A 27,794-nucleotide genomic window follows, 5' to 3' on the forward strand; every position below is an offset into this window, starting at 1 on the left:
GGCTAAGGACCCTAGGGCTCCCTCTGCAACTGGATCCTGGACTTCCTGACGGGCCGCCCCAGGTGGAAAGGGTAGATAACAACACATCGCCACGTTGATCCTCAACACGGGGGCCCCTCAGAGGTGCATGCTCAGTCCCCTGTACTCCCTGTTCACGTCACCGGGGCCAGGCGGTATCAGAGGAAGGCCCTAAAAATTGTCAAAGACTCCAGCCACCCTAGTCATAGACTGTTCTCTTTGCTACCTCACGGCAAGCGGTACCGGAGAGCCAAGTCTAGGTCCAAAAGCTTTTCAACAGCTTCTAACCCCAAGCCATAATACTCTTGATCAGCTAATCAAATGGCTACCCAGACTATTTGCATTACCCCCCCACCCCTCCCTCTTTTACGCTGCTGCAATTCTCTGTTCATTATCAATGCACAGTCACTTTTAGTCTACCTACCTGTACATATTACCTCAATTACCTCGACTAATCAGTGCCCTGCACATTGACTCTGTACCAGTACCACCTGTATACAGCCTCGCTGTTGTTATTTTACTGCTGCTCTTTAATTGTTTGTTACTTTTATTTCTTATTTTTTACTAAAGACACATTTTTCCTAAAACTGCATTGTTGGTTAAGGGCTTGTAAGTAAGTATTTCACTGTAAGGTCTACCTACACCTGTTGTATTCGGCACATGTGACAAATACAATTTGATTTGATTTGAGTTTCATGATAATTTCCAAAGAGAAACCAGTCAATATTACTCGCCAACGTGCAATCATTGGACAATAAATTAGGACTACCTGACATGATGACTCCTTGCTGTCCCCAGTCCACCTGGCCATGCTGCTGTTCCAGTTTCAACTGACCTGAGCCCTAGGACCATGCCCCAGGACTACCTGACATGATGACTCCTTGCTCTCCCCAGTCCACCTGGCCATGCTGCTGCTCCAGTTTCAACTTCCACCTGACTGTGCTGCTGCTCCTCCAGTTTCAACTGTTCTGCCTTATTATTATTCGACCATGCTGGTCATTTATTAACATTTGAACATCTTGGCCATGTTCTGTTATAATCTCCACCCGGCACAGCCAGAAGAGGACTGGCCACCCCACATAGCCTGGTCCCTCTCTAGGTTTCTTCCTAGGTTTTGGCCTTTCTAGGGAGTTTTTCCTAGCCACCGTGCTTCTACACCTGCATTGCTTGCTGTTTGGGGTTTTAGGCTGGGTTTCTGTACAGCACTTTGAGATATCAGCTGATGTACGAAGGGCTATATAAATAAATTTGATTTGATTTGATTTAAACTAGATGAGGTACGATCACAAATATATTACCAACGAGACATCAAAAACTTTAATATCTTATGTTTCACGGAATCGTGGCTGAATGATGACATGGATATTCAGCTAGCGGGATACACGCTGCACCGGCAGGATAGAACAGCACACTCCGGTAAGACAAGGGGGGGGGGGCAGTCTGTGCATATTTGTAAACAACAGCTGGTGCACGATATCTAAGGAAGAATCTAGATTTTGCTCACATGAAGTAGAGTATCTTGTGATAAAATGCAGACCACACTATTTGCCTAGAGAGTTTTCAGCTATACTTTTCGTGGCTGTATATTAACCACCACAGACGGATGCTGGCACAAGACTGCATTCAGTCAGCTGTATAAGGAAATTAGCAAACAGGAAACCGCTCACCCAGAGGCGGCACTCCTAGCGGCCGCAGACTTTAATGCAGGGAAACTTAAATCAGTTCTACCTCATTTCTATCAACATGTTAAATGTGCAACCACAGGGAAAAAAATTCTAGTTCACCTTTACTCCACACACAGAGACATGTACAAAGCTCTCCCTCGCCCTCCATTTGGTAAATCCGACCACAATTCTATCCTCCTGATTACTGCTTACAAAAACAATTAAAGCAGAAAGCACAAAAAATGGTCAGATGAAGCAGATGCTAAACTACAGGATTGTTTTGCTATCACAGACTGGAACATGTTCCGGGATTCTTCCGATGGCATTGAGGAGTACACCACATCAGCCACTGGCTTTATCAATAAGTGCATTGAGGACGTCGTCCCCACAGTGACTGTACGTACATACCCCAACCAGAAGCCATTGATTACTGGCAACATGGGTGCGTGCTCAGTCCCCTCCTGTACTCCCTGTTCACCCACGACTGCATGGCCAGGCACGACTCCAACACCATCATTAAGTTTGCAGATGACACAACAGTGGTAGGCCTGATCACCGACAATGACGAGACAGCCTATAGGGAGGAGGTCAGAGACCTGGCCGGGTGGTGCCAGAATAACAACCTATCCCTCAACGTAACCAAGATTAAGGAGATGATTGTGGACTACAGGAAAAGGAGTACCGAGCACGCCCCCCTTCTCATCGATGGGGCTGTAGTGGAGCAGGTTGAGACACTCAAGTTCCTTGGTGTCCAAATCACCAACAAACTAGAATGTTCCAAACACACCAAGACAGTCGTGAAGAGGGCACGACAAAGCCTATTCCTCCCCAGGAAACTAAAACGATTTGGCATGGGTCCTCAGATCCTCAAAAGGTTCTACAGCTGCAACATTGAGAGCATGCTGACTGGTTGCATCACTACCTGGTATGGCAATTGCTCGGCCTCCGACCGTAAGGCACTTCAGAGGGTAGTACATAGTACATCACTGGGGCAAAGCTGCCTGCCATCCAGGACTTCTATACCAGGCGGTGTCAGAGGAAGGCCCTAAACATTGTCAAAGACCCCAGCCACCCCAGTCATAGACTGTTCTCTCTACTACCACATGGCAAGCGGTACTGGAGTGCCAAGTCTAGACCAAAAAGGCATTTCAACAGTTTTTACCCCCAAGCCATAAGACTCCTGAACAGGTAATCAAATGGCTACCCTGACTATTTGCATTGTGTGCCCCCCCAACCCCTTTTTTTGCTACTCTCTGTTTATCATATATGCATAGTCACTTTAACTATACATTCATGTACATACTACCTCAATTGGCCCGATCAAACAGTGTCCCTGCACACTGACTAACTGGGCTATCTGCATTGTGTCCCGCCACCCACCAATCCCTCTTTTACGCTACTGCTACTCTCTGTTCATCATATATGCGTAGTCACTTTAACCATACCTACATGTACATACTACCTCAATCAGCCCTACTAACCGGTGCCTGTATGTAGCTACTGTTATTGCCTCGCTACTGTCATTTTTCACTGTTGTTTTTATTTCTTTACTTACATATTGTTCACCGAATACCTTTTTTGCACTGTTGGTTAGAGCCTGTAAGTAAGCATTTCACTGTCAGGTCAACACCTGTTGTATTTGGCGCATGTGATAAATACACTTTGATTTGATTTGAGTTTCAATAATAGAAATAGCCCTGACCATGTAGTGAACAAAAATAGAGACGAGTTAGTGCATCTCTGTCCAGCCTTAGGCCTGTATTTTCTTAATGACAGAATTAGAGGGGATTCTTTGGGAAGATTCACCTGCTGCTCAGCTCTTTGGACCAGTGTTGTTGACTATAAGATCTTAGACCCCTCCTCCATTAGTGCATTCACTGTCAGACCACAGACACCATTATCTGACCACTGTCAGATTAATGTATTTTTTAAATGACCTCCACCCAAAGACCACACAAACAGGTCTTTACACTGATTAATGTAAATAAAACGTATTGATGGGTCCCTGACAGTGCAATACACTTCAACACAGCATTGCACTTCCCAGAAATACAACCTGTATCAATGATTTATTTTCACGTACATTCAGCCCAAACCTCCCTGACATAAATTTGGCTGTGAATAAATTAAATGAGATCTATCATACAGCAGCCACAAAAGCAAATTTATGCAGAAGAAAAAAACTTCTAATTGGAAACCTCAAAAAGAAAAATGGTTTGATGCTGAATATAATCTTGGAAGAAAAAATGTTTAGATCTTTATCAAATAGAAAACATCACCAATCACAAGATAGAGACATTCGTCAACAATATTGTGACACAATGAAAGAATAGGAAACAAAACCTAAGATGGAAGAAACAGAAGCATTTTGAGAACACTCTGAAAGAGACTGAAAACTCCATTGATGGATATCAGTTGTTGGAGAAATGGACGGTCTAAACGGAGAACAGAGGACTGACCTAGCTATTCAAAATGGCAACATTTGGAAAGATCATTTTGAAAGGCTCTATGGAATAATAGCATCAGAAGACCTTAGCTTAAATCAAAGAAATATGCAAGAAAACCAATTAAAAGCAACCAGAACCCAAATGGCTACCAAATTACACAGGATGAACTTTCAAAGAAAATACAAAGCCTTAAACGTGGAAAGGCATGTGGCCCTGACAGAGCAGGAGACACTCCTACAAATGAGGAAACTGTCACGGTTCATGAATCCACTGCCTCCCTTTCTCTTTCTCTCTCTCTCCCATGTTTGTGTGGGCGTGGTTCCCAATCTCGGCCTGATTGTCTGCGCCAGCTGGAACCACTTATCTTCCCTTTATATGTTCTGTAACCAGTGTTTCTTGTTGTCAGATCGTTGTTACTTCCCTGAGGTTGTGTCGTGTGTCCGTACTCATCTCTCGCCGCCCTTGTGTGAATTATCTGCTGTGCTCCTTCCTACCCATCCGGACACACTCCCCTGGATTTCTCAGCACGCTATCATCGGAAGATGCGCCCTAGTCCCTGGGTCGGATTCGGTCTGAGTACAGTCTGTCTGTCCTGTTGCTGCTGTAAACTGTATTCATTAAACCATCGTTGCTTGCATCTTGCATCCGCCTCTGTATTGTCACAGAACGATCTGACCTGACCATGGATGCAGCGAGTTCAACGAGTCTGACCGAATTCATTTCCCGCAGTATCACAAGAATGGATCACCAAGAGGAGAACATCTCCAGCACAGGTCGGGCAGTACAAGCCCTTGCGACGCAGGTATCCCAGCTGACCCAACAATTACAACATCTGAGGGGTTCCGCTGCGCCACCTACACCGGCAGTTCAACCCGCCCCGCCAGAGCCGGATTCCCAGCTAGAGCCACGGCTACCGACACCAGAGGGTTATTCAGGTGATCCTGACTATTGCAGAGCTTTTCTTACGAGATGTTCCATGCATTTCTCGTTGCAGCCACGGACCTTCAACCGTGAACAGTCTAAGGTAGCCTTCGTACTCACACTGCTATCAGGCAAAGCGGCTCTTTGGGGAACGGCGATGTGGGCGAACCAGGACCCATGCTGCACCTCTTTCCAGACACTCTCCGAGGAGATGAAGGGTCTTCGATCGGGCCGTGGCGGGTAGAGAGGCGGCCAGACTACTCGCTGACCTTCGCCAAGGAGACCGTTCAGTATCGGAATACTCCATCCAATTCCGCACTCTGGCCGCAGAGTGTCAGTGGAACGAGGAGGCGCAGTGGGACATGTTCCTGCATGGGCTGGAGGACCGGATCCAGAAGGAGATTTATGTTCTGGACCTTCCCAGGAGTTTAAATGGACTAGTGGAACTAGCCTTGAGGGTCGACGCTCATCTGAGTCGTATTGGCCGCCGAGCATGCTCTAACAGACCGTATAACGACACGGAGGGCTGGCATGCCAGCGGCGGGAACACGGCCAGTTCAGCCTCCGCTCACGAACCCATGCAGCTGGGGAGAGCTCGCCTCTCCCGGGAAGAGAGGGAGAGGCGGAGATCCCAAGGACTCTGTCTCTACTGTGGTAGAGCGGGCCACTTTATCCACTCCTGCCCGGTAAAAGATCAGGCCCGGTAGCAAGCATGAGGCTACTATCGGGTGGTGTCACCACAGAGAAGACCTCATCATCTACTCTCCTCCCGGTAAGACTAAGATGGGCCACCCACACGCACGACACCCAAGCCTTACTGGACTCAGGAGCAGAGGGTAATTTCATGGACTTCAAGCTCGCTCACAAACTCCAGATTCCTATCACCTCACTCACGCACAAGATATCCGTCAACGCTCTCAATGGTCAAGAACTCCCCAACATTTCTCACACCACAGAACCTATCACACTCATCACTTCTGGCAATCACACTGAGACACTATCATTTCTACTCATGGACTCACCCCTGTCACCATTAGTTCTCGGCCACCCTTGGCTCACCCAACACAACCCCGGAGTTGACTGGGTTCATAACTCTATATCCATGTGGAGTAACAAGTGTCTTGAGTCCTGTTTAGTGTCTGCTTGTTCGTCTGTGTCTGATTCTGTGTTTCTAGAGGAGGCAGTGGATTTGTCTAACGTGCCCGTTGAATACCTCGACCTGAAGGAGGTGTTCAGTAAGTCCCGTGCTGCTTCTCTTCCTCCGCATCGTCCCTATGACTGTGCAATAGAATTATTGCCAGGTGAGTCTCCGCCTAAAGGCAAGTTATATTCACTCTCTGTTCCTGAGAGGGAGGCTATGGAGAGATACATCTCTGATTCTCTGGCATCTGGATTCATTTGTCCTTCCTCTTCTCCAGCGGGGGCGGGGTTCTTCTTTGTGGGGAAGAAGGACGGATCTCTGCGTCCTTGCATTGATTACCGTGGGTTGAATAACATCACAGTGAAGAATACCTATCCCTTACCGTTGATGTCCTCAGCCTTTGAAAGATTACAGGGAGCATCCGTGTTCACTAAGTTGGATTTACGTAATGCATATCATTTGGTTCGCATAAGGGGGGGGGGACAAATGGAAGACCGCGTTTAACACCCCCAGAGGGCACTTCGAATATTTGGTCATGCCTTTTGGGCTATCCAACTCCCCAGCGGTTTTCCAGGCACTCGTCAATGACGTGCTGAGAGATATGATTGATCAGTTCATATATGTTTACCTGGATGACATACTGATTTTTTCTTCTTCTCTCCAGGAACACGTTCAGCACGTCAGACGAGTGCTTCAGAGGTTGTTGGAGAATGGACTTTTTGTCAAGGCGGAGAAATGCATTTTTCATGCACAATCCGTTCCATTCCTAGGTTACATCGTCTCGACTGAAGGTATTCGCATGGATCCTGACAAGGTTAAGGCTGTGGTGGATTGGCCAAGCCCAGATTCCCGTAAAGCCCTACAGAGGTTTCTGGGATTCGCCAATTTCTACCGGCGTTTCGTTCGCAACTTTAGTCAGATAGTCGCTCCTCTTACCGCCTTAACCTCCCCCAGAGTGACGTTCAGGTGGTCCGATACAGCCGAGGCTGCATTCGCCAAACTCAAGAGCCGCTTTGTTTCGGCTCCCATCCTCATAGCTCCCGATCCCTCGCGTCAGTTCGTGGTGGAGGTGGACGCTTCAGAGGTGGGGGTAGGTGCGGTACTTTCCCAACGTTCCTCTTCTGACGACAAGATGCACCCTTGCGCGTTCCTTTCCCATCGGTTATCACCTGCGGAACGCAACTACGACATTGGCAACAGAGAGTTGTTGGCAGTGAAGTTAGCACTGGAGGAGTGGCGCCATTGGTTAGAGGGTTCGGGGGTACCTTTTATAGTTTGGACCGATCACAAAAATTTGGAATATATCAGAACCGCCAAGCGACTCAACTCCAGGCAGGCGCGGTGGGCACTCTTTTTCGGACGTTTTGACTTCTCTCTCTCGTATCGCTCGGGTTCCAAGAATGTCAAACCCGATTCCCTTTCTCGCATTTTTGACCATTCCGAACGCCCATCCACTCCCGAGTGCATCCTACCCGGGACCCTAGTGGTCTCCACACTCACATGGGAGGTTGAATCGAGGGTCAAAACGGCCTTAGAAGGGGTAACGCCTCCGCCCGGTTGCCCGCCCTAATCGGTTGTTTGTGCCGGAGGGGTGTCGGTCCGATGTTATTCGGTGGGGGCATTGCTCCAACGTAGCGTGTCATCCAGGAGTCAGCCGCACTAGCTTTTTGGTTAAGCAACGCTTTTGGTGGCCACTGATGGCTCGTGACATTCACAGTTTTGTCTTGGCTTGCTCGGTTTGTGCCACTGGGAGGACTTCTAATCGACCCCCAGATGGGTTACTCCAACCGCTGTCGGTCCCTTCGAGACCCTGGTCCCACATCGCGCTAGATTTTGTTACCGCCCTTCCGCCCTCCCAGGGCAAGACGGTTGTTTTGACCGTGGTGGACCGGTTCTCGAAGGCGGCTCATTTTATTCCCTTACCTAAATTACCATTTGCCAAGGAGACAGCGGTAACTGTCGTGGATCACGTCTTTCGCTTACATGGCCTGCCGATGGACGTAGTTTCTGACAGGGGGCCCCAATTTGTGTCCAAGTTTTGGCAAGAGTTTTGTAGGTTACTGGGAGCGAGTGTCAGCCTGTCTTCAGGGTTTCATCCCCAGAGCAACGGTCAAACGGAGAGGGCCAACCAAGATTTGGAGAGAGTGTTGCGATGTTTGGTTTCTAAGAATCCCTCTTCCTGGAGTCAACAACTCTCTATGGTTGAGTACGCTCACAATTCGTTGCCAGTGGCAGCCACGGGTCTCTCTCCGTTTGAGTGTAGTTCAGGTTACCAGCCACCTATCTTTCCCAGTACGGAGTCCGAGGTCACTGTTCCCTCTGCTCACGCTTTCATCCAGAGGTGCCGTCACGCATGGAGCAGAGCCCGTGAGACTCTTCTCCGGGTGGGGGCGCGCACCAAGGCTAAGGCCGATCGCCACCGGTCGAAGCCTCCGGTATACGTCGTTGGCCAAAGAGTGTGGCTTTCTACTAAGAACATTCCACTCCGATCCGTTTCGAACAAGCTTGCCCCCAAATTTATCGGCCCGTTCAAAGTCACCAGGATCATTAGTCCGGTGGCGGTCCGGCTCAAGCTTCCTCCGGCGTATAGGAGAATTCATCCTACCTTTCATGTGTCTAAAATAAAACCTGTGTTTCAGGCCCGCATTAACCCGCCGGTCCCGGTTCCCCCGCCGCCACGACTTGTTGATGGGGAACTCACCTTTTCTGTCAATCGTATTTTGGACTCTAGAAGGAGGGGACGCGGATTCCAGTACCTGGTGGACTGGGAGGGTTACGGCCCGGAGGAGAGACGTTGGGTACCTGCTAGGGACATTCTGGATCACTCCCTTATCGATGATTTCAATCGACAGGTACATTCGCCTGGGAACGCCAAGAGGCGTTCCTAGGGGGGGGGGGGGGGTATTGTATTGTCACGGTGTGTCCGTACTCATCTCTCGCCGCCCTTGTGTGAATTATCTGCTGTGCTCCTTCCTACCCATCCGGACACACTCCCCTGGATTTCTCAGCACGCTATCATCGGAAGATGCGCCCTAGTCCCTGGGTCGGATTCGGTCTGAGTACAGTCTGTCTGTCCTGTTGCTGCTGTAAACTGTATTCATTAAACCATCGTTGCTTGCATCTTGCATCCGCCTCTGTATTGTCACAGAAACACCATATAAAATCTACATACAGAATTATGCATAATTATCCTAAATATCCAAACAAAGTACCAAAGAACACATGCAGAGAGTAACTCCGAAAATTACCTTTAATTGTAAATATAAAGAAAAGGACACTTACATTTTGGCACCATATGAAATGAAGCCCCAAAACATCTTTACAATTAAAAACAATGGAAACCCAAGAGCTGAACCCTGAAAAGAGTCCCCTATGTCATCTGTTAAAAACACACAAAAAAACTATTATCCAAACACACAGGGAAATCATTCAAATTGTTACAGAAATGAAAACCTCCTATTTGACAAATTGGGAAAATGAAACAAGAACACAGAAAAAACAAAATTGCTATTTGGACCTCAAAAGAGAATACAAATTGGCAGAATATCTCTACACTGTCAGATATACAAAACAGAGACAGATCCTGACCAAATACAGGCTCAGAAACCACCAACTGGCTATAGAAAAAGGGAGACACAAAAAGACATGGCTACCCCAAGAGGTGTGTCTATGTGGTCACTGTACGACAGGGGAAGTAGAGACAGAGATGTACTTTTTCCTCTACGGTGAGAAATACTCCCAAATAAGATATTTTTTCAAGAAAATATCCCAATCAATTCCCAACTTCTTTGCATTTACAAATGACAGAAAGCTGGGAGTTATTCTGGGCGAGGGAGAAACTGCAAATATGACTGCCAGATATGTACAGTTGAAGTCGAAAGTTGATATACACCTTAGCCAAATACATTTAAACTGAGTTTTTCACAATTCCTGACATTTAATCCAATTAAAAAGTATCTGTCTTAGGTCAGTTAGGATCATCACTTTATTTTAAGAATGTGAATGATTTATTTCAGCTGTTATTTCTTTCATCACATTCCCAGTGGGTCAGAAGTTTACATACACTCAATTAGTATTTGGGAGCATTGCCTTTAAATTGTTAAGCTTGGGTCAAACGTTTTGGGTAGCCTTCCACAAGCTTCCCACAATAAGTTGGTTGAATTTCAGCCCATTCCCCCTGACAGAGCTGGTGTAACCCAGGTTTGTAGGCCTCCTTGCTCGCACATGCTTTTCAGTTCTGCCCATAAACTTTCTATAGGATTGAGGTCAGGGCTTTGTGATGGCCACCCCAATACCTTGACTTTGTTGTCCTTAAGCCATTTTGCCACAACTTTGGAAGTATGGTTGGGGTCATTCTCCAGTTGGAAGACCCATTTGCGACCAAGCTTTAACTTCCTGACTGATGTCTTGAGATGTTGCTTCAATATATCCACATAATTTTCTCTCCTCATGATGCCATCTATTTTGTGTAGTGCACCAGACCCTCCTGCAGCAAAGCACCCCCAAAACATGATGCTGCCACCCTCATGCTTCACGGTTGGGATGGTGTTCTTCGGCTTGCAAGCATCCCCCTTTTTCCTCCAAAGTTAACGGTGGTCATTTTGGCCAAACAGTTCTAATTTAGTTTCATCAGACCAGAGGACATTTCTCCAAAAAGTATGATCTTTGTCCCCATGTGCAGTATGCCTGAGCGGTATGACAACTGCGTGGTCCCATGGTGTTCACACTTGCGTACTATTGTTTGTACAGATGAACGTGGTACCTTCAGGCATTTGGAAATTACTCCCAAGGATAAACCAGACTTGTGGAGGTCTAAAATCTTTTTTCTGAGGTCTTGCCTGATTTCTTTTGATTTTCCCATGATGTCAAGCAAAGAAAATCAAATCCAAATCAAATCTATAGAGGCACTGAGTTTGAAGATAGGCCTTGAAATACGTCCACAGGTACACTTCCAATTGTCTCAAATTATGTCAATTAGCCTATCAGAAGCTTCTAAAGCCATTACATCATTTTGTGGAATTTTCCAAGCTGTTTAAAGGCACAGAAAACGTCTGACCCACTGGAATTGTGATACAGTGAGTTATAAGTGAAATAATCTGTCTGTAAACAATTGTTGGAAAAATGACTTGTGTCATGCACAAAGTAGATGTCCTAACCGACTTGTCAAAACTATAGTTTGTTAACAAAAAATGTGTGGAGTGGTTGAAAAACTAGTTTTAATGACTTCAACCTAAGTGTATGTAAACTTCCGACTTCAACTTTATATGGTTCCCATAGGGACATCCCATGACAATTAATTCCTTGAAGTATTTACATTGTAAATAACTAACAGTAATACATAGTGTAACCATCATCTATGTACATTTTGTTGTTTATTTATTACCCATTCATTATTTTTCTTTTTATAATAGTTTTTATTTTTAATTTACATTTATCGACCGAAGATTCCACAATACAACAGCAGTAGTATTGTACCTGTATACATGATTATATGTACTAGTATTATTACTACTGAAATGAACTGGATTTCATTATCCTCTTGCAATGTACTGGGTTTACTGAAGGGAGGGAGACAGAGAGATGGAGACAGAGAGATAGAGGGAGAGTAGAGAGAGAGGTATAGAGGAAGAGAGTAGAGAGAGAGGGTAGAGGAAGAGAGTAGAGGGGGAGAGTAGAGAGAGAGGGTAGAGGAAGAGAGTAGAGGGAGAGAGAGAAAAAGAGAGAGAGGGTAGAGAGTGAGAGTAAAGAGAGAGAGCGAGAGAGAGAGATAGAGAGAGAGAGTAGAGCGGGAGAGAGAGAGAAAGAAAGAGAGACAGAGAAAGGACTCGGAGACTAGGGCCTTAACAGAATAGACCCACTAGCCCAGCCCTATTAATCTGTTATCGGGAAGGATGGAGCAGGATTCTTAACCAGCAGCCGCACGCCTCCTAATTCATTTGGGGACCCAGCTGATCGACGTTCATCAGCTAAGACAACAGGAAGTGAATGGGGTTGGAGTGTTTTCGAGACAGGGGTTAAGTCACAGATGGTTCCATGTTGCTTTTATAGTCACTGCTTTTGTTTTAGAAAGAGTAGTGGACTATGTAGGGAATAGGGTGCAATGGCAGGGAGAGCTGCTCTGCTGTCACTGGGCTGGGTGATGGATAGACTAAAGGGCTTCAGGAGGAGGAAAGGACAGTGGAAGGGATGGAGATAAATCACGCAGCCAATCTATAGCTAGCTACTGTGTCCTGTCCTGATTAGCACAGCAGAGGACAGGACAGTCTGTGGCTATTTAGTCAGTGTCCTTCTGTAGACAGACGTGGACACAAAGCCTAAAGAGTGATGATGTCTCTCTCTCTCTCTCTCTCTCTTGATCTCTCTCTCTCTCTCTCTCTCCCTCTTTCTCTACACGAATATGAACAAGGACAGAGAAGACACTGCAGAGCCCACAAGATGAGGTGGAAAGGGGTGACGGGTGAGGCAGTAAGAGGAGTGATGGGTGGGGCAGTAAGAGGGTTGACGGGTGAGGCAGTAAGAGGGTTGATGGGTGGGGCAGTAAGAGGGTTGACGGGTGGGGCAGTAAGAGGGTTGACGGGTGAGGCAGTAAGAGGGTTGACGGGTGGGGCAGTAAGAGGGTTGACGAGTGAGGCAGTAAGAGGGTTGACGGGTGGGGCAGTAAGAAGGTTGATGGGTGGGGCAGTAAGAGGGTTGATGGGTGGGGCAGTAAGAGGGTTGATGGGTGAGGCAGTAAGAGGGTTGATGGGTGGGGCAGTAAGAGGGTTGACGGGTGGGGCAGTAAGAGGGTTGACGGGTGAGGCAGTAAGAGGGTTGACGGGTGGGGCAGTAAGAGGGTTGACGGGTGGGGCAGTAAGAGGGTTGACGGGTGAGGCAGTAAGAGGGTTGACGGGTGGGGCAGTAAGAGGGTTGACGGGTGGGGCAGTAAGAGGGTTGACGGGTGAGGCAGTAAGAGGGTTGACGGGTGGGGCAGTAAGAGGGTTGACGGGTGGGGCAGTAAGAGGGTTGACGGGTGGGGCAGTAAGAGGGTTGACGGGTGAGGCAGTAAGAGGGTTGACGGGTGGGGCAGTAAGAGGGTTGACGGGTGGGGCAGTAAGAGGGTTGACGGGTGAGGCAGTAAGAGGGTTGACGGGTGGGGCAGTAAGAGGGTTGATGGGTGGGGCAGTAAGAGGGTTGACGGGTGAGGCAGTAAGAGGGTTGACGGGTGGGGCAGTAAGAGGGTTGGTGGGGCAGTAAGAGGGTTGACGGGTGAGGCAGTAAGAGGGTTGACGGGTGGGGCAGTAAGAGGGTTGACGGGTGGGGCAGTAAGAGGAGTGACGGGTGGGGCATTAAGAGGGTTGACGGGTGGGGCAGTAAGAGGGTTGACGGGTGGGGCAGTAAGAGGGTTGACGGGTGAAGCAATAAGTAGGATGATGGGTGGGGCACTGTGTTAGTGTCTGTAGTGTGAGTCAGTGGGCAGAGCCCTGGGTACAGTGGTACAGTGTGTCGTGTGATGGCGTGTTTGGCTAAGCTGCGCCCTGAACGGTCTGCGAGCGGGATTAGTGGGTGACATAAAAGGCTGAGCGCCGCCATCTGCAGCGAGCGACATGTCTTACAGTCCGAGCTGGTCATAAACCACTCACCGGCTGCACCTCTCACCGCCAAAACATAATTCAAACAAATGGTGAGATGGCACAGCATTCTGGGTAGGAGAGTGTGAAGCGGGTTACTTTATATGAGCCACATGCAGGAAGATGGGACAATAGAAGCCCAGGGGGAGGGTGACTGGGGCAAAGTGGTGACCGGGGAGGCTGGGTGCGAGAGGCTGGGGGCGAGAGGCTGGGGGAGGCTGATGGAGAGAGGGGAGGCTGGGGGAGAGAGGGAGGCTGGTGGAGGCTGGGGGAGGGAAGAGAGGGGAGGCTGGGGGATATCGCAGCTGCAGAGCTGGACTCTCAATCACCCCCTGCGTTTAGTTGATATAGCAGTTGTGAGGCTTCAGTGTTTAGACCAGAGGGACATCAGTGTGCTAGCCTCATACATGGCCAATAACTCACTGTCAGCCCAGCCCAGTGGAGGTTGCTTTGCTGGCTGACAGAGATCTGTATTCTGCCACTTTTGCAACAACATGTCATGTCCATGCTCTCTGGCAAATACGTTTGTAAGCCTGGAGAGACATACAGTGGGCAGCCATTTTGTTACAATTAATGGACAACATTGTGGATTGACATATTGTGTTAAGGATAGACAGATACAGTAGTCTCTGTGTGTGTGTGTGTGTGTGTGTGTGTGTGTGTGTGTGTGTGTGTGTGTGTGTGTGTGTGTGTGTGTGTGGAGCTGACACTTAACAGAACACAGCCAAGGGCGGCATTCAGCCCAGAAAGCCCAGATGCAGATCATGTTATCTGCTCTGACATATACAGACGTGTGACATGTGTCTCATTTGTTTAGAGAGCCATTAGAATAATATCTCCCTGTTTCTTGCGAATGTAAAAAAAATCTGAAAGCTGGGGGAAATGAACACCACTCCAGTTTTCAGTAGCCAATAAAGCTTTCTGCAGGATATCAGGGATGAGATTACGAGTGTGTGGGGAGAGCGGTGTGTCCCTACTGTAGAGCAGTAGAAAAGGAGGGCATTAGGGGAGAGACAAGAGAGCATATGAGAAAATCAATACATGGGCCGATTGGAATCTGTAAGGTTTTTTCTTTGGAAGGGAAATGGAGGGTTGGACTATTTCAGCAATTAAATCAGGAGTCACCTTGCTGGGGCTGGGGTGGAGGCGTACTGAGGAGGAGTTGTGTGTGTGTGTGTGTGTGTGTGGGGGGGGGGGGGTTACAAAAGAGTTGCAAGCTACCACTCACAGTCTCCCTCCCTCTCTCCCTCAATCCTATATGGTCTGTGAACAGCTGAAGAATTAGCCATGGCTAACTGTGCTAAATGCTATAACAAGTGACGAGGTTGTGATTGACCGTCCCTCTCTCCTCTCTCTCCCTCTCTCCTCTCTCTCTCCTCTCTCTCCCTCGCTCTCTCTCTCTCTCCTCTCTCCCTTTCTCTCGCTCTCTTTGTGGAGATAAGTGTATTCTACTACAGTGTACTCTCTGTTTAGGACCAAATAGCATTCTAGATTGCTCTGTTTTTTGTTAAATTCTTTCCAATGTGTCGAGTAATTATCTTTTAGTTTAATTCATGATTTGGTTGGGTCTAATTGTGTTGCTGTTCTGGAGTCTGTTTGTGTTTGTAAACAGAGCCCCAGGACCAGCTTGCTTAGAGGACTCTTCTCCAGGTTCATCTCTCTGTAGGTGATGTCTTTGTTATGGAAGGTTTGGGAATCACTTGCTTTTAGGTGGCTATAGAATTTAACGGCTCTTTACTGGATTTGGATCATTAGCGGGTATCGGCCTAATTCTGCTTTGAATGCATTATTCGGTGATGCATGCAGAGTCTCAATTTGGTGTTTGTCCCATTTTGTGAATTCTTGGTTGGTGAGCAGACCCCAGACCTCACAACCATGAAGGGCAATGGATTCTATAACTGATTAAATTATTTTTAGCCAGATCCTCATTGGTATGTCGAATATGATGTTCCTTTTGATGACACATAGCCCTTCTTCCCTTGTCTCTCAGATCGTTCACAGCTTTGTGGAAGTTACCTGTGGTGCTGATGTTTAGGCCGAGGTATGTATAGATTGTTAGGGCAACGGTGTCTAGATGGAATTTGTATTTGTGGTCGTGGCAACTGGACCTTTTTTGGAACACCATTATTTTAGTCTTATTGTGATTTACTGTCAGGACCCAGGTCTGACAGAATCTGTGCAGCAGATGTAGGTGCTGCTGTAGGCCCTCCTTGGTTGGGGACAGAAGCACCAGATCATCAACAAACAGTAGACATTTTACTTCAGATTCTAGTAGGGTGATTCCGGGTGCTGCAGACTGATCTAGTGCCCTCGCCAATTTGTTGATATATTTGTTGAAGAGGGTGAGGCTCAAGCTGCATCTCAGTCTCACCCCACGGCCCTGTGGAAAAAAATGTGTGTGTTTTTTTACAATTTAAACTGCACACTTGTTGTTTGTGTACATGGATTTCATAACGTCGTATGTTTTTTTCCCCTCAACACCACTTTCCATCAGTTTGTATAGCAGACCCTCATGCCAAATTGAGCCAAAAGCTTTTTTAAAAATCTCTCTCTGTGAGTGTTTAGCTGGCGGGACCTGTGTGGGTCCCTGGCTGTCTTTCAAACAGCCTGCCGCTGCATGACTTCCACTTGGCTAACCCTAACCCTGTAATTTATAGCAAAAGGTTTAAAAAGGCACCTTAGTTCAGCAACACTGAGAGGGAGTGGTCATTCTATGGGTGCATCCCATAGGGCTCTGAGCCGTGATACTTCACTCGAAACACAGAGGTCGGCCCATTAAGCCTAATCTCAACAACACAATAATTGCAGTGAATCATCGATATGCCCTCCTCTAATTGGCTGATTTGGGACAGAGTTTTGGTTTATGTAACGTTTATTGTTCTGGGCAATGAATGGGGGCCATTGGCTTGGAGTTGCTTCCTTCTCCCTCTTTACACATTCCATGTGTAACTCTGTGTTGTTGTATGTGTCGAATTGCTACGCTTTATCTTGGCCAGGTCGCAGTTGCTAATGAGAACTTGTTCTCAACTAGCCTACATGGTTAAATATTTTTTATTTTATTTTTTTATTTCACCTTTATTTAACCAGGTAGGCTAGTTGAGAACAAGTTCTCATTTGCAACTGCGACCTTGCCAAGATAAAGCATAGCAGTGTGAACAGACAACACAGAGTTAGACATGGAATAAACAATTAACAAGTCAATAACACAGTAGAAAAAAAAATGGGCAATCTATATACAATGTGTGCAAAAGGCATGAGGAGGTAGGCGAATAATACAATTTTGCAGATTAACACTGGAGTGATAAATGATCAGATGGTCATGTACAGGTAGAGATATTGGTGTGCAAAAGAGCAGAAAAGTAAATAAATAAAAACAGTATAAAAACAGTATGGGAATGAGGTAGGTGAAAATGGGTGGGCTATTTACCAATAGACTATGTACAGCTGCAGCGATCGGTTAGCTGCTCGGATAGCTGATGTTTGAAGTTGGTGAGGGAGATAAAAGTCTCCAACTTCAGCGATTTTTAAATAAAGGTGAAATAAATTTAAAAAATAAAAAATAAAGTTCTGCCCAACACAGTCACCCGGCAACGTGGTGGAAAACCTACGATTGGCTTGTGGTTTTATATCGTATAATCATCAGAGTCCATGCAAATCAGCTGCAGCATCTTCCCCTTTAACAGTGAACTGTAGTAACTATGTTAATTAAAAGGAACATTGGAAGCAATCTTTTATGGCTTGATGATTACCTGGATTTTTGTTTTGTTGTATATTAGCATCTCATGAATAGATGAATGAATGAATGAATTAAATAATATTATTGGACACTTGTTTCAACAGACCTGAACCCATCTACCTCGGATTGATGGACATGTCAGACACATAACTCTTTCCTCCTTTGTCTTTCACGGAGAAGCCACGCCAGGTGCTTGTTAATGGGCTTCTCATATATGGAGGAGGATAGAGGAAGGAGTAGGGCTACTTACAGGTTTTTGACTGTTGTGATCCCACGGAAAGCCTTACGAGGAACTGCCTGGATCTGGTTCTCACTGAGATCCCTGGGGAGCACGAGATAAAGACAAGGATGAAACGTTAGAGGCAGTTTGAAGGCACAACGCGCATTTCAGAGAGGCGAAGCTTTAAGAACATATGCACATTCTGGAGAATTCTGCGGCTCCAGTGTTCTGCAGAGGAGTAATGATAGGCATCCCTTTAAAGTTCAAAACCATAAACACCATATCTTACCTTTTGTCTCCTTCTTCCCTCTTATATCCCCCTCTCTCCCTGTCATGTGTGGTGAGGAATACATATGTGTGTACATGTTTTTAATGTAAAACATTTCAAAATGTTTAACTTAAGTAGAACCCTCCGAGAGTGTTCCATTCTTCTGGTGAAGGACTGAAGCAATCACATTGGGTTTGAGTAACTGGAGGCATGACAGAAGAAAATAACACCCACAGACTGAGACATTGCATGACATTACTACCCTGACAGTTTTTCTTCTCCCTCTATGCATTCAGTTATGAGGCAAATTATTTTGGACATGTCACAATGGTTTTGCTTAACTATATTAAGCTTGTTTGTTTGTAGATCCTTACCGGGCAAACATAATTTGAAAACCAGAATGTGATTACTGGGCAGGGAGGAAATAAATGAGATATGGAATATCTGGGGGGATAATCAGGGTGTCTGTTTCCCAGTCATGCCTGCTCCACATTACAGAGAGAGACCACCGGTGGGTTTAACCGCTGACCTCGCTACGACCACTTCCAGTGATAAACAATCAGGCAGGGATCCAAATACACTGTGGAATTCTGCCAGCCCAGGCACTCTCTCTCTCTCTCTCTCTCTCTCTCTCTCTCTCTCCACCTCTCTCTCCCTCCTACTGCCAGCCCAGGCACTCTCTCTCTCTCTCTCTCTCTCTCTCTCTCTCTCTCTCTCTCTCTCTCTCTCCCTCCTACTGCCAGCCCAGTCACTCTCTCTCTCTCTCTCTCTCTCTCTCCCTCCTACTGCCAGCCCAGTCACTCTATCTCTCTCTCTCCCTCCTACTGCCAGCACAGGCACTCTCTCTCTCTCTCTCCCTCCTACTGCCAGCCCAGGCACTCTCTCTCTCTCTCTCTCTCTCTCTCTCTCTCTCTCTCTCTCTCTCTCTCTCTCCCTCCTACTGCCAGCCCAAGCACTCTCTCTCTCTCTCTCTCCCTCCTACTGCCAGCCCAGTCACTCTCTCTCTCTCTCACTCCCTCCTACTGCCAGCCCAGGCTCTCTCTCTCTCTCTCTCTCTCTCTCTCTCTCTCTCTCCCTCCTACTGCCAGCCCAGACACTCTCTCTCTCTCTCCCTCCTACTGCCAGCCGTCACTCTCCACCTCTCTCTCTCTCTCTCTCTCCCTCCTACTGCCAGCCCAGGCACTCTCTCTCTCTCTCTCTCCCTCCTACTGCCAGCCCAGGCACTCTCTCTCTCTCTCTCTCTCTCTCTCTCTCTCTCTCTCTCTCCTACTGCCAGCCCAGTCACTCTCCACCTCTCTCTCTCCCTCCTACTGCCAGCCCCGGCACTCTCTCTCTCTCTCTCTCTCCCTCCTACTGCCAGCCCAGTCACTCTCCACCTCTCTCTCTCCCTCCTACTGCCAGCCCAGGCACTCTCCACGTCTCTCTCTCTCTCTCTCTCCCTCCTACTGCCAGCCCCGGCACTCTCTCTCTCTCTCCCTCCCTCCTACTGCCAGCCCAGGCACTCTCCACCTCTCTCTCTCTCTCTCCCTCCTACTGCCAGCCCCGGCACTCTCTCTCTCTCTCTCCCTCCCTCCTACTGCCAGCCCAGGCACTCTCCACCTCTCTCTCTCTCTCTCTCCCTCCTACTGCCAGCCCCGGCTCTCTCTCTCTCTCTCTCCCTCCCTCCTACTGCCAGCCCAGGCACTCTCCACCTCTCTCTCACTCTCCCTCCTACTGCAAGCCCAGGCACTCTCCACCTCTCTCTCTCTCCCTCCTACTGCCAGCCCAGGCACTCTCCACCTCTCTCCCTCCTACTGCCAGCCCAGGCACTCTCCAGCTCTCTCTCTCTCTCTCTCCCTCCTACTGCCAGCCCAGGCACTCTCCACCTCTCTCTCTCTCTCTCCCTCCTACTGCCAGCCCAGGCACTCTCCACCTCTGTCTCTCTCTCTCCCTCCTACTGCCAGCCCAGGCACTCTCCACCTCTCTCTCTCTCTCTCTCCCTCCTACTGCCAGCCCAGGCACTCTCCACCTCTCTCTCTCTCTCTCTCCCTCCTACTGCCAGCCCAGGCACTCTCCACCTCTCTCTCTCTCTCTCTCCCTCCTACTGCCAGCCCAGGCACTCCCCACCTCTGTCTCTCTCCCTCCCTCCTACTGCCAGCCCAGGCACTCTCCACCTCTGTCTCTCTCTCTCCCTCCTCTGTCTCTCTCTCTCTCCCTCCTACTGCCAGCCCAGGCACTCTCCACCTCTGTCTCTCTCTCTCCCTCCTACTGCCAGCCCAGGCACTCTCCACCTCTCTCTCTCTCTCTCCCTCCTACTGCTAGCCCAGGCACTCTCCACCTCTGTCTCTCTCTCTCCCTCCTACTGCCAGCCCAGGCACTCTCCAGCTCTCTCTCTCTCTCTCCCTCCTACTGCGAGCCCAGGCACTCTCCACCTCTCTCTCTCTCTCTCTCCCTCCCTCCTACTGCCAGCCCAGGCACTCTCCACCTCTCTCTCTCTCCCTCCTACTGCCAGCCCAGGCACTCTCCACCTCTCTCTCTCTCTCTCTCCCTCCTACTGCCAGCCCAGGCACTCTCCACCTCTGTCTCTCTCTCTCTCTCCTACTGCCAGCCCAGGCACTCTCCACCTCTCTCTCTCTCTCTCTCCCTCCTACTGCCAGCCCAGGCACTCTCCACCTCTCTCTCTCTCTCCCTCCTAATGCCAGCCCAGGCACTCTCCACCTCTCTCTCTCTCTCTCTCCCTCCTACTGCCATCCCAGGCACTCTCCACCTCTGTCTCTCTCTCTCTCTCCTACTGCCAGCCCAGGCACTCTCCAGCTCTCTCTCTCTTTCCCTCTCTCTCTCCCTCCTACTGCCAGCCCAGGCACTCTCCAGCTCTCTCTCTCTTTCCCTCTCTCTCTCCCTCCTACTGCCAGCCCAGGCACTCTCCACCTCTCTCTCTCTTGCCTCTCCCTCCTACTGCCAGCCCATAATTATGTATTAAAAAGTATCACCAGCAATTTCCTCTCACAACCTTCTTAAAACAGCATTTATTGGGTTTACGTTATTAAATGGTTGTTTTATTAGTGCCAGAAATCTTGATTAGTGTGCTGTGTGTTGAATAATGAATACACCGTTTTGACCTTGCTTTATTGTTCTTGATGCTTTCAATAACCTTGGATTCTTTGGCCAGTCTTTTTGAAAAGATCTGGGAAAGTCTCGGTACATGTAGAAAGAAGGCAAACGTTTGAAGGAGTATAACTCATAATAGGCCACTTTAACACGCAGCACAGATGGAAAATGTATCTCGTGTTTACACCTCCGACACATTGGGTAGGAATGCATTTCTCTTCCCAACTGCTTTCGTCAATGCTTACAGGCTGACTTTGATGGCATAAATGTAAAACAGATTAAAAAAATCACATTTTTAATGTATTTCTTTTTTGGCCATTTTTGTTTCTTCTCATAGTGTTTTCATATTCCTGAGTGGTGAGTCGCAGCTCCGTCATGTCCTCTGCGTGCTACGAGAGGAGAGAGGCTACGGTTTTATACAGGACTTCCAGTTCTAATAAATGTTTTATTGTTTTGTTTACTCGGCTGTGCTTTCTTTGTCCTAAAGACAAAAAAGAAACCATCCAACCTAAATAAGAGCCATTATGAAATAGAATCTCTCTCTGCGGTTTTGAGCAACCTCACACACACACACACACACACAAACACACACGTGAAGAGGATTTTATGGGGAAGCACTAAACATTGGCAATGGACGTTAATGCTGCCATATTAACTTTGGAGGACATTATAATGTCTTCCCAAACACAACAGCTGTAAAGTATGATACTGTATGCAACATGTTAAATGAGAAGAAGTTATGCCATTCATTTAATGACGTATCATTTCCTCTGCTATATCTGTTGAGCAGTAATAGGCCTTGCCTATGTAATCTCATTGCTGATGTTATTTGATATTGGGGAGATACTGCTGTAGTTAATAATGTGTGATGAACAGCAGGCAAGCACGTTACACAGTGTTGCTGGCAGGTGGTGATGCTTGATACATGGTGTATGGATCCCCTGTATCCTCAGTGTCGCAAGTTATTTTAGGTGAGTCAGATCGCCACCTTCAAAGAGACGATCATCCTGCTGAGATTGGTTTCCTGCCTCCGCGTTAAAAGGACACACAGACAACCAACAGTGTACTATCCACATCATCTACCCACTCAAACACACACACACTCAGGGACAAACACACACACGCGCACGCACGCAAACACACATGTACGCATGCAAGTACACTCGCAGGCACACACACGCGCATACACTAACAGTTTTGTGCGGGGGAGGAGAGAGGGAGAGCATCAGTCTCCCGACACTGACAATCTGCTTGCAAATGTCATTAATTGTATTTTTCTTTCACCCTCCTCTTTCTGACTCACAGGATGGCTGCTATAAATCTCCTATTGATTGCATTAAAGCTTCCATGTCCAGACCAGCTGGCAGCACCAAAACATATTACTGATAAAATCCTAGCAACCCACAGGTATCAAAGCAGCACGCGTTCGCTGCAAGGAGGAACCGTCCTTAAAGCAGGTAAACACACACACACATGCATTCACACACAACTTTATTCTATTCAATTTCCTTAACAGACATCGGAAAAAGAATGAATGGCATGGCAACACAATTCAGTTTCTATTTCTAGTTATCATGTCCTCCCCCTTTCCGGAAGATAAGAGGGAAAGTGAAATAGGGACAGTCACATGAGGAATACTACCATTTCAATGTAAAATGAAAGTGGAAAACAGCTCGAAACCTCAGCTATCATCAACCCTCTTGTTCCAATCATAACCTCTACTACCGTCATCAAAACAGACATCTGTCTTTCTCCATAACTCTTACAAACTACACGCTGCCATAAAGAGAGAATGTATACACCCAGCTGTTGATTCTATACCCCTGACTGGCTGGTCTGGTCTGCACCCTGCCTATCAAGGGTACCTATCAAACAGAACAGGAGTGGTGTTCTGTGCTGTCCAGGGCGTGTTGCTCTCAGGGGGCTATTATCTGCATGTCAAATTGAATTTCCACAGCCAGATCCAGTCAGGAGGCAGCTAGTCTTGTCAGTGGCTTTCTGCTGCCTGCTAGCAACACAAACTCTATCCACATCCCCAGTACAACCATCTCAGCCCAGCCCAGACCAATCCACCACCACCACAACCCAGACCAATCCACCACCATTACAATCCCAGCCCAGATCAATCCACCACCACCCCAGCCCAGACCAATCCACCACCACCCCAGCCCAATCCACCACCACCCCAGCCCAGACCAATCCACCACCATTACAATCCCAGCCCAGATCAATCCACCACCACCCCAGCCCAGACCAATCCACCACCACCACCACCACCCCAGCCCAGATCAATCCACCACCACCCCAGCCCAATCCACCACCACCCCAGCCCAGACCAATCCACCACCATTACAACCCCAGCCCAGATCAATCCACCACCACCCCAGCCCAGACCAATCCACCACCACCCCACCCCAGACCAATCCACCACCACCACCCCACCCCAGACCAATCCACCACCACCACACCAGACCAAATGAACCTGCAGGAAGGGTACCACATGAGGGAGGAGGATGTATTCCCTGTAATGCACAGCGTTGAGATTGCCTGCAATGACAACAAGCTCAGTCTGATGATACTGTGACACACCATGACTAACCCTCCATACTTAACCCTCCATACTTAACCCTCCATACTTAACCCTCCATACATAACCCTCCATACTTAACCCTCCATACTTAACCCTCCATACATAACCCTCCATACTTAACCCTCCATACATAACTCTCCATACATAACCCTCCATACATAACTCTCCATACATAACCCTCCATGCGTAACCCACCATACGTAACCCTCCATATCTAACCCTACATACTTAACCCTCCATACTTAACCCTCCATACTTAACCCTCCATACTTAACCCTCCATACAAAACCCACCATACGTAACCCTCCATATCTAACCCTACATACTTAACCCTCCATACCTAACCCTCCATACTTAACCCTCCATACTTAACCCTCCATACCTAACCCTACATACTTAACCCTCCATACCTAACTCTCCATACTTAACCCTCCATACATAACCCTCCATACGTAACCCTCCATACGTAACCCTCCATACTTAACTCTCCATACTTAACCCTCCATACATAACCCTCCATACCTAACTCTCCATACCTAACCCTACATACTTAACCCTCCATACCTAACCCTACATACCTAACCCTACATACTTAACCCTCCATACCTAACTCTCCATACTTAACCCTCCATACTTAACTCTCCATACTTAACCCTCCATTGCTGTGAAGACAGCACAGGCTATAGGGATTCTATTAGCGATGTGGAACCGGGGTTTATAAAATATCAAGTTGATGGACATTAAAGTTGGGGCATCTGTGCTGGCTGATCAAAGCTTATCCTCATCGTCTTCTGTACTCGGCTTTGTATTCTGCTCCAGCCGTTTAACTCTTCTGCCCTTGCTTAGTGTCTTACATCTACCCCAAAGACTCCTTGATTGAATTAAGTCGCTGCTTTATGAATAGAAATATTCCACTATTGATCAGCCTGGCTGAGAGCTGACGCAGGCTAAAGTGGGGCAGCCACTCGGTTCATTACACCACCACCGTCGTCCTCCCACATTTGTTCTGACGAGGAATTTAAAGAAGGAGAAAGAGGACTTCTAAATCATTGTATGGTCTCTAATGCTCCCTTGGGTGCTCTGAGCTCTCTGCTTAAGACGTAACATTCCTTTGCTGCCTCCCAAGAGCCGGTATATGGAAATTATAAATGGAAATAGTTTTTCCTCCTTGTAAGTATCTATTATGTTTTGTCGATACTTTAATTAAATTGGACAGCTTAATGTGATTTATCCTGATCCATACCATTTATGGTTATAAAAGCCTTTTTGGCTGCGGTCCCGAAAAATGTCAAACTAATTTAGATGAGTTACTAGAAGAAAAAGAAAAAACCGGTTCGAGAGGTTGCACACACTGGGTGAATTGTTATTGGTTAATTCACTTTTATTTCTCTTCTGCCATTGGTTTTAATTCTCTTTCTTGTTCTTCTGGATGGAGGGTTAGCGATAGAGCTTTTAGGGACATTTATAGTTGTAATAAAATGTCACTTGTAAGGGACCACATGAGGACAGCAGACCTGTTTGTCTGTCTGTCTGATACACCACAGTGATTGGGGGTAAATGCAACTGTCTCGGCTTGGGGAGGGGTAGACATGACATGGTTGACACCATGGCTCTTATTGGCCACCCATTAGAAAAGGAGTGAACCCCATTACCCCACTAAAAGGGGAACATGTGAAGAGAAGATGGCTTTGCTAATCATACAATGGGATTGAAGGGCTCTTTAGGAGAGTGGGTTTGAAGGGTCAGGGAGGGGCTTCCCTCTTTATAGGCATCAGGGGAGCCCTCCGCAGCCATAAATAATACTGAACGGATTAGTAGATTGGGTCTGGGAGGGTCGCTGTGTGTGTGTGTGTGTGTGTGCATGCGTGTAGTAAGTTGAGGGGGGTGGGGGTTTTAGGGGAGGAAGGAAGGGCAGTAGAAGTTGTAATCCATCTCACCAAGTGTCATGCTGCTGGAGGTCCAATTAACTCAGAGGAGAGAGAGTGGTGCAGGTGGTGCTGCTGGAGGTCCAATTAACTCAGAGGAGAGAGAGTGGTGCAGGTGGTTCTGCTGGAGGTCCAATTAACTCAGAGGAGAGAGAGTTGTGCAGGTGGTTCTGCTGGAGGTCCAATTAACTCAGAGGAGGAGAGAGAGTGGTGCAGGTGGTGCTGCTGGAGGTCCAATTAACTTAGAGGAGGAGAGAGAGTGGTGCTGCTGGAAGTCACAACACTCCCAGAGGGTACTACAGTACTGTACCCAGATCCTCCAGACCAGATACACATGGTGATATAGATCAGAGAACAGCTGTCCACTGTGACGTGACTCAGAGTGGGTTTCTGTTTCTGCCTGCAAATATACACTACATGACCAAAAATATGTGGACATCTGCTCGACGAACATCTCATTCCAGAATTATGGTCATTAATATGCAGTTGGTCCCCCCCTTTCCTGCTATAAAAGCGTCCACTCTTCTGGGAAGGCTTTCCACTAGATGTTGGAACATTGCTGCTGGGACTTGCTTCCATTCAGCCATGAGCATTAGTGAGGTTGAGCATTGATGTTGGGCGATTAGGCCTGAACTGGTGGACCTGACTCTGGTGCGTTGCCATGCCATCAAGCTGGAATCGATCAGCCTGTTCATTGAGCTGCTTCCCAGCCTGGAGTTCATCTCCCTGGACCAGATGTTCAGAGAACCATCCAAGGTCAGTGTACTTTGTTGTCCATAAGCCAGTGTGTCACAACTTTGGAAGTGTGCTTGGGGTCATTGTCCAGTTGGAAGACCCATTTGTGACCAAGCTTTAACTTCCTGACTGATGTCTTGAGATGTTGCTTCAATATATCCACATCATTTTCTTTCCTCATGATGCAATCTATTTTGTGAAGTGCACCAGTCCCTCCTGCAGCAAAGCACCTCCACAACATGATGCTGCCACCCCCATGCTTCACAGTTGGGATGGTGTTCTTCGGCTTGCAAGCCTCCCCCTTTTTCCTCCAAACATAACGATGGTCATTATGGCCAAACATTTCTATTTTCGTTTCATCAAACCAGAGGACATTTCTCCAAAAAGTACAATCTTTGTCCCCATGTGCAGTTTTTTATGGCGGTTTTGGAGCAGTGGCCTCTTCTTTGCTGAGCGGCCTTTCAGGTTATGTTGATATAGGACTCGTTTTACTGCGGATATAAACACTTTTGTACCTGTTACCTCCAGCATCTTCAAAAGGTCCTTTGCTGTTTGTTATGGGATTGATTTGCACTTTTCGCACCAAAGTATGTTCATCTCTAGGAGACAGAACGCATCTCTTTCCTGAGTGGTATGACGGCTGGGTGGTCCCATGGTGTTTATACTAGTACTATTGTTTGTACAGATGAACGTGGTACCTTCAGGCGTTTGGAAATTGCTCCCAAGGATGAACCAGACTTGTGGAGGTCTACAATTTATTTTCTGAGGTCTTGGATGATTTCTTTTGATTTTTCCATGATGTCAAGCAACGAGGCACTGACTTTGAAGGTAGGCCTTGGAATACATCCACAGGTACACCTCCAAATGACTCAAATGATGTCAATTAGCCTATCATAAGCTTCTAAAGCCATGACATCATTTTCTGGAACTTTCCAAGCTGTTTAAAGGCACAGTCACCTTAGTGTATGTAAACTTCTGACCCACTGGACTTGTGATATAGCTAATTATAAGTGAAATAATCTGTCTGTAAACAAATGTTGGAAAAATGACGTGTGTCATGACAAAGTAGATGTCCTAACCGACTTGCCAAAACTATAGTTTGTTAACAGGGAATTTGTGGAGTGGTTGAAAAATGAGTTTTAATGACTCCAACCTAAGTGTATGTAAACATCTGACTTCAACTCTACATATACATCATGCATGTGTTTGTATTTATAATACACTATGAGGGATGCACTGATAGCGATAAGGAAAATGGCTGATCAGCATCATTGTATTTACAGGAAGAAATAATAATAATAATAATTCACTCACGTCCCATTGCTCAACTGTCCATAAACAACATCTATTTTTCTCCAGACCATTTAAAAACTCTAGTCAAGCTGAACTACCATGGAGATAAAGGATGATGTAGAAAGAATATTAAAGATATGAA

The 27,794-nt window shown here is 47.3% G+C and overlaps 1 protein-coding gene across 1 annotated transcript in view; it reads right to left on the bottom strand.

Moving 5' to 3' along the window:
* Positions 1–27,794, bottom strand: part of LOC115123089 (slit homolog 3 protein-like) — a 516,835-nt gene that overhangs the window by 267,568 nt on the left and 221,473 nt on the right. Inside the window, 1 exon segment of the mRNA XM_065018507.1 lies at positions 17,785–17,856. Within this exon segment, the coding sequence (XP_064874579.1) occupies positions 17,785–17,856 (72 nt within the window).

Source organism: Oncorhynchus nerka, linkage group LG5 (genome assembly GCF_034236695.1).
Source record: "Oncorhynchus nerka isolate Pitt River linkage group LG5, Oner_Uvic_2.0, whole genome shotgun sequence".
In the NCBI taxonomy this organism is placed as follows: Eukaryota; Metazoa; Chordata; class Actinopteri; order Salmoniformes; family Salmonidae; genus Oncorhynchus; species Oncorhynchus nerka.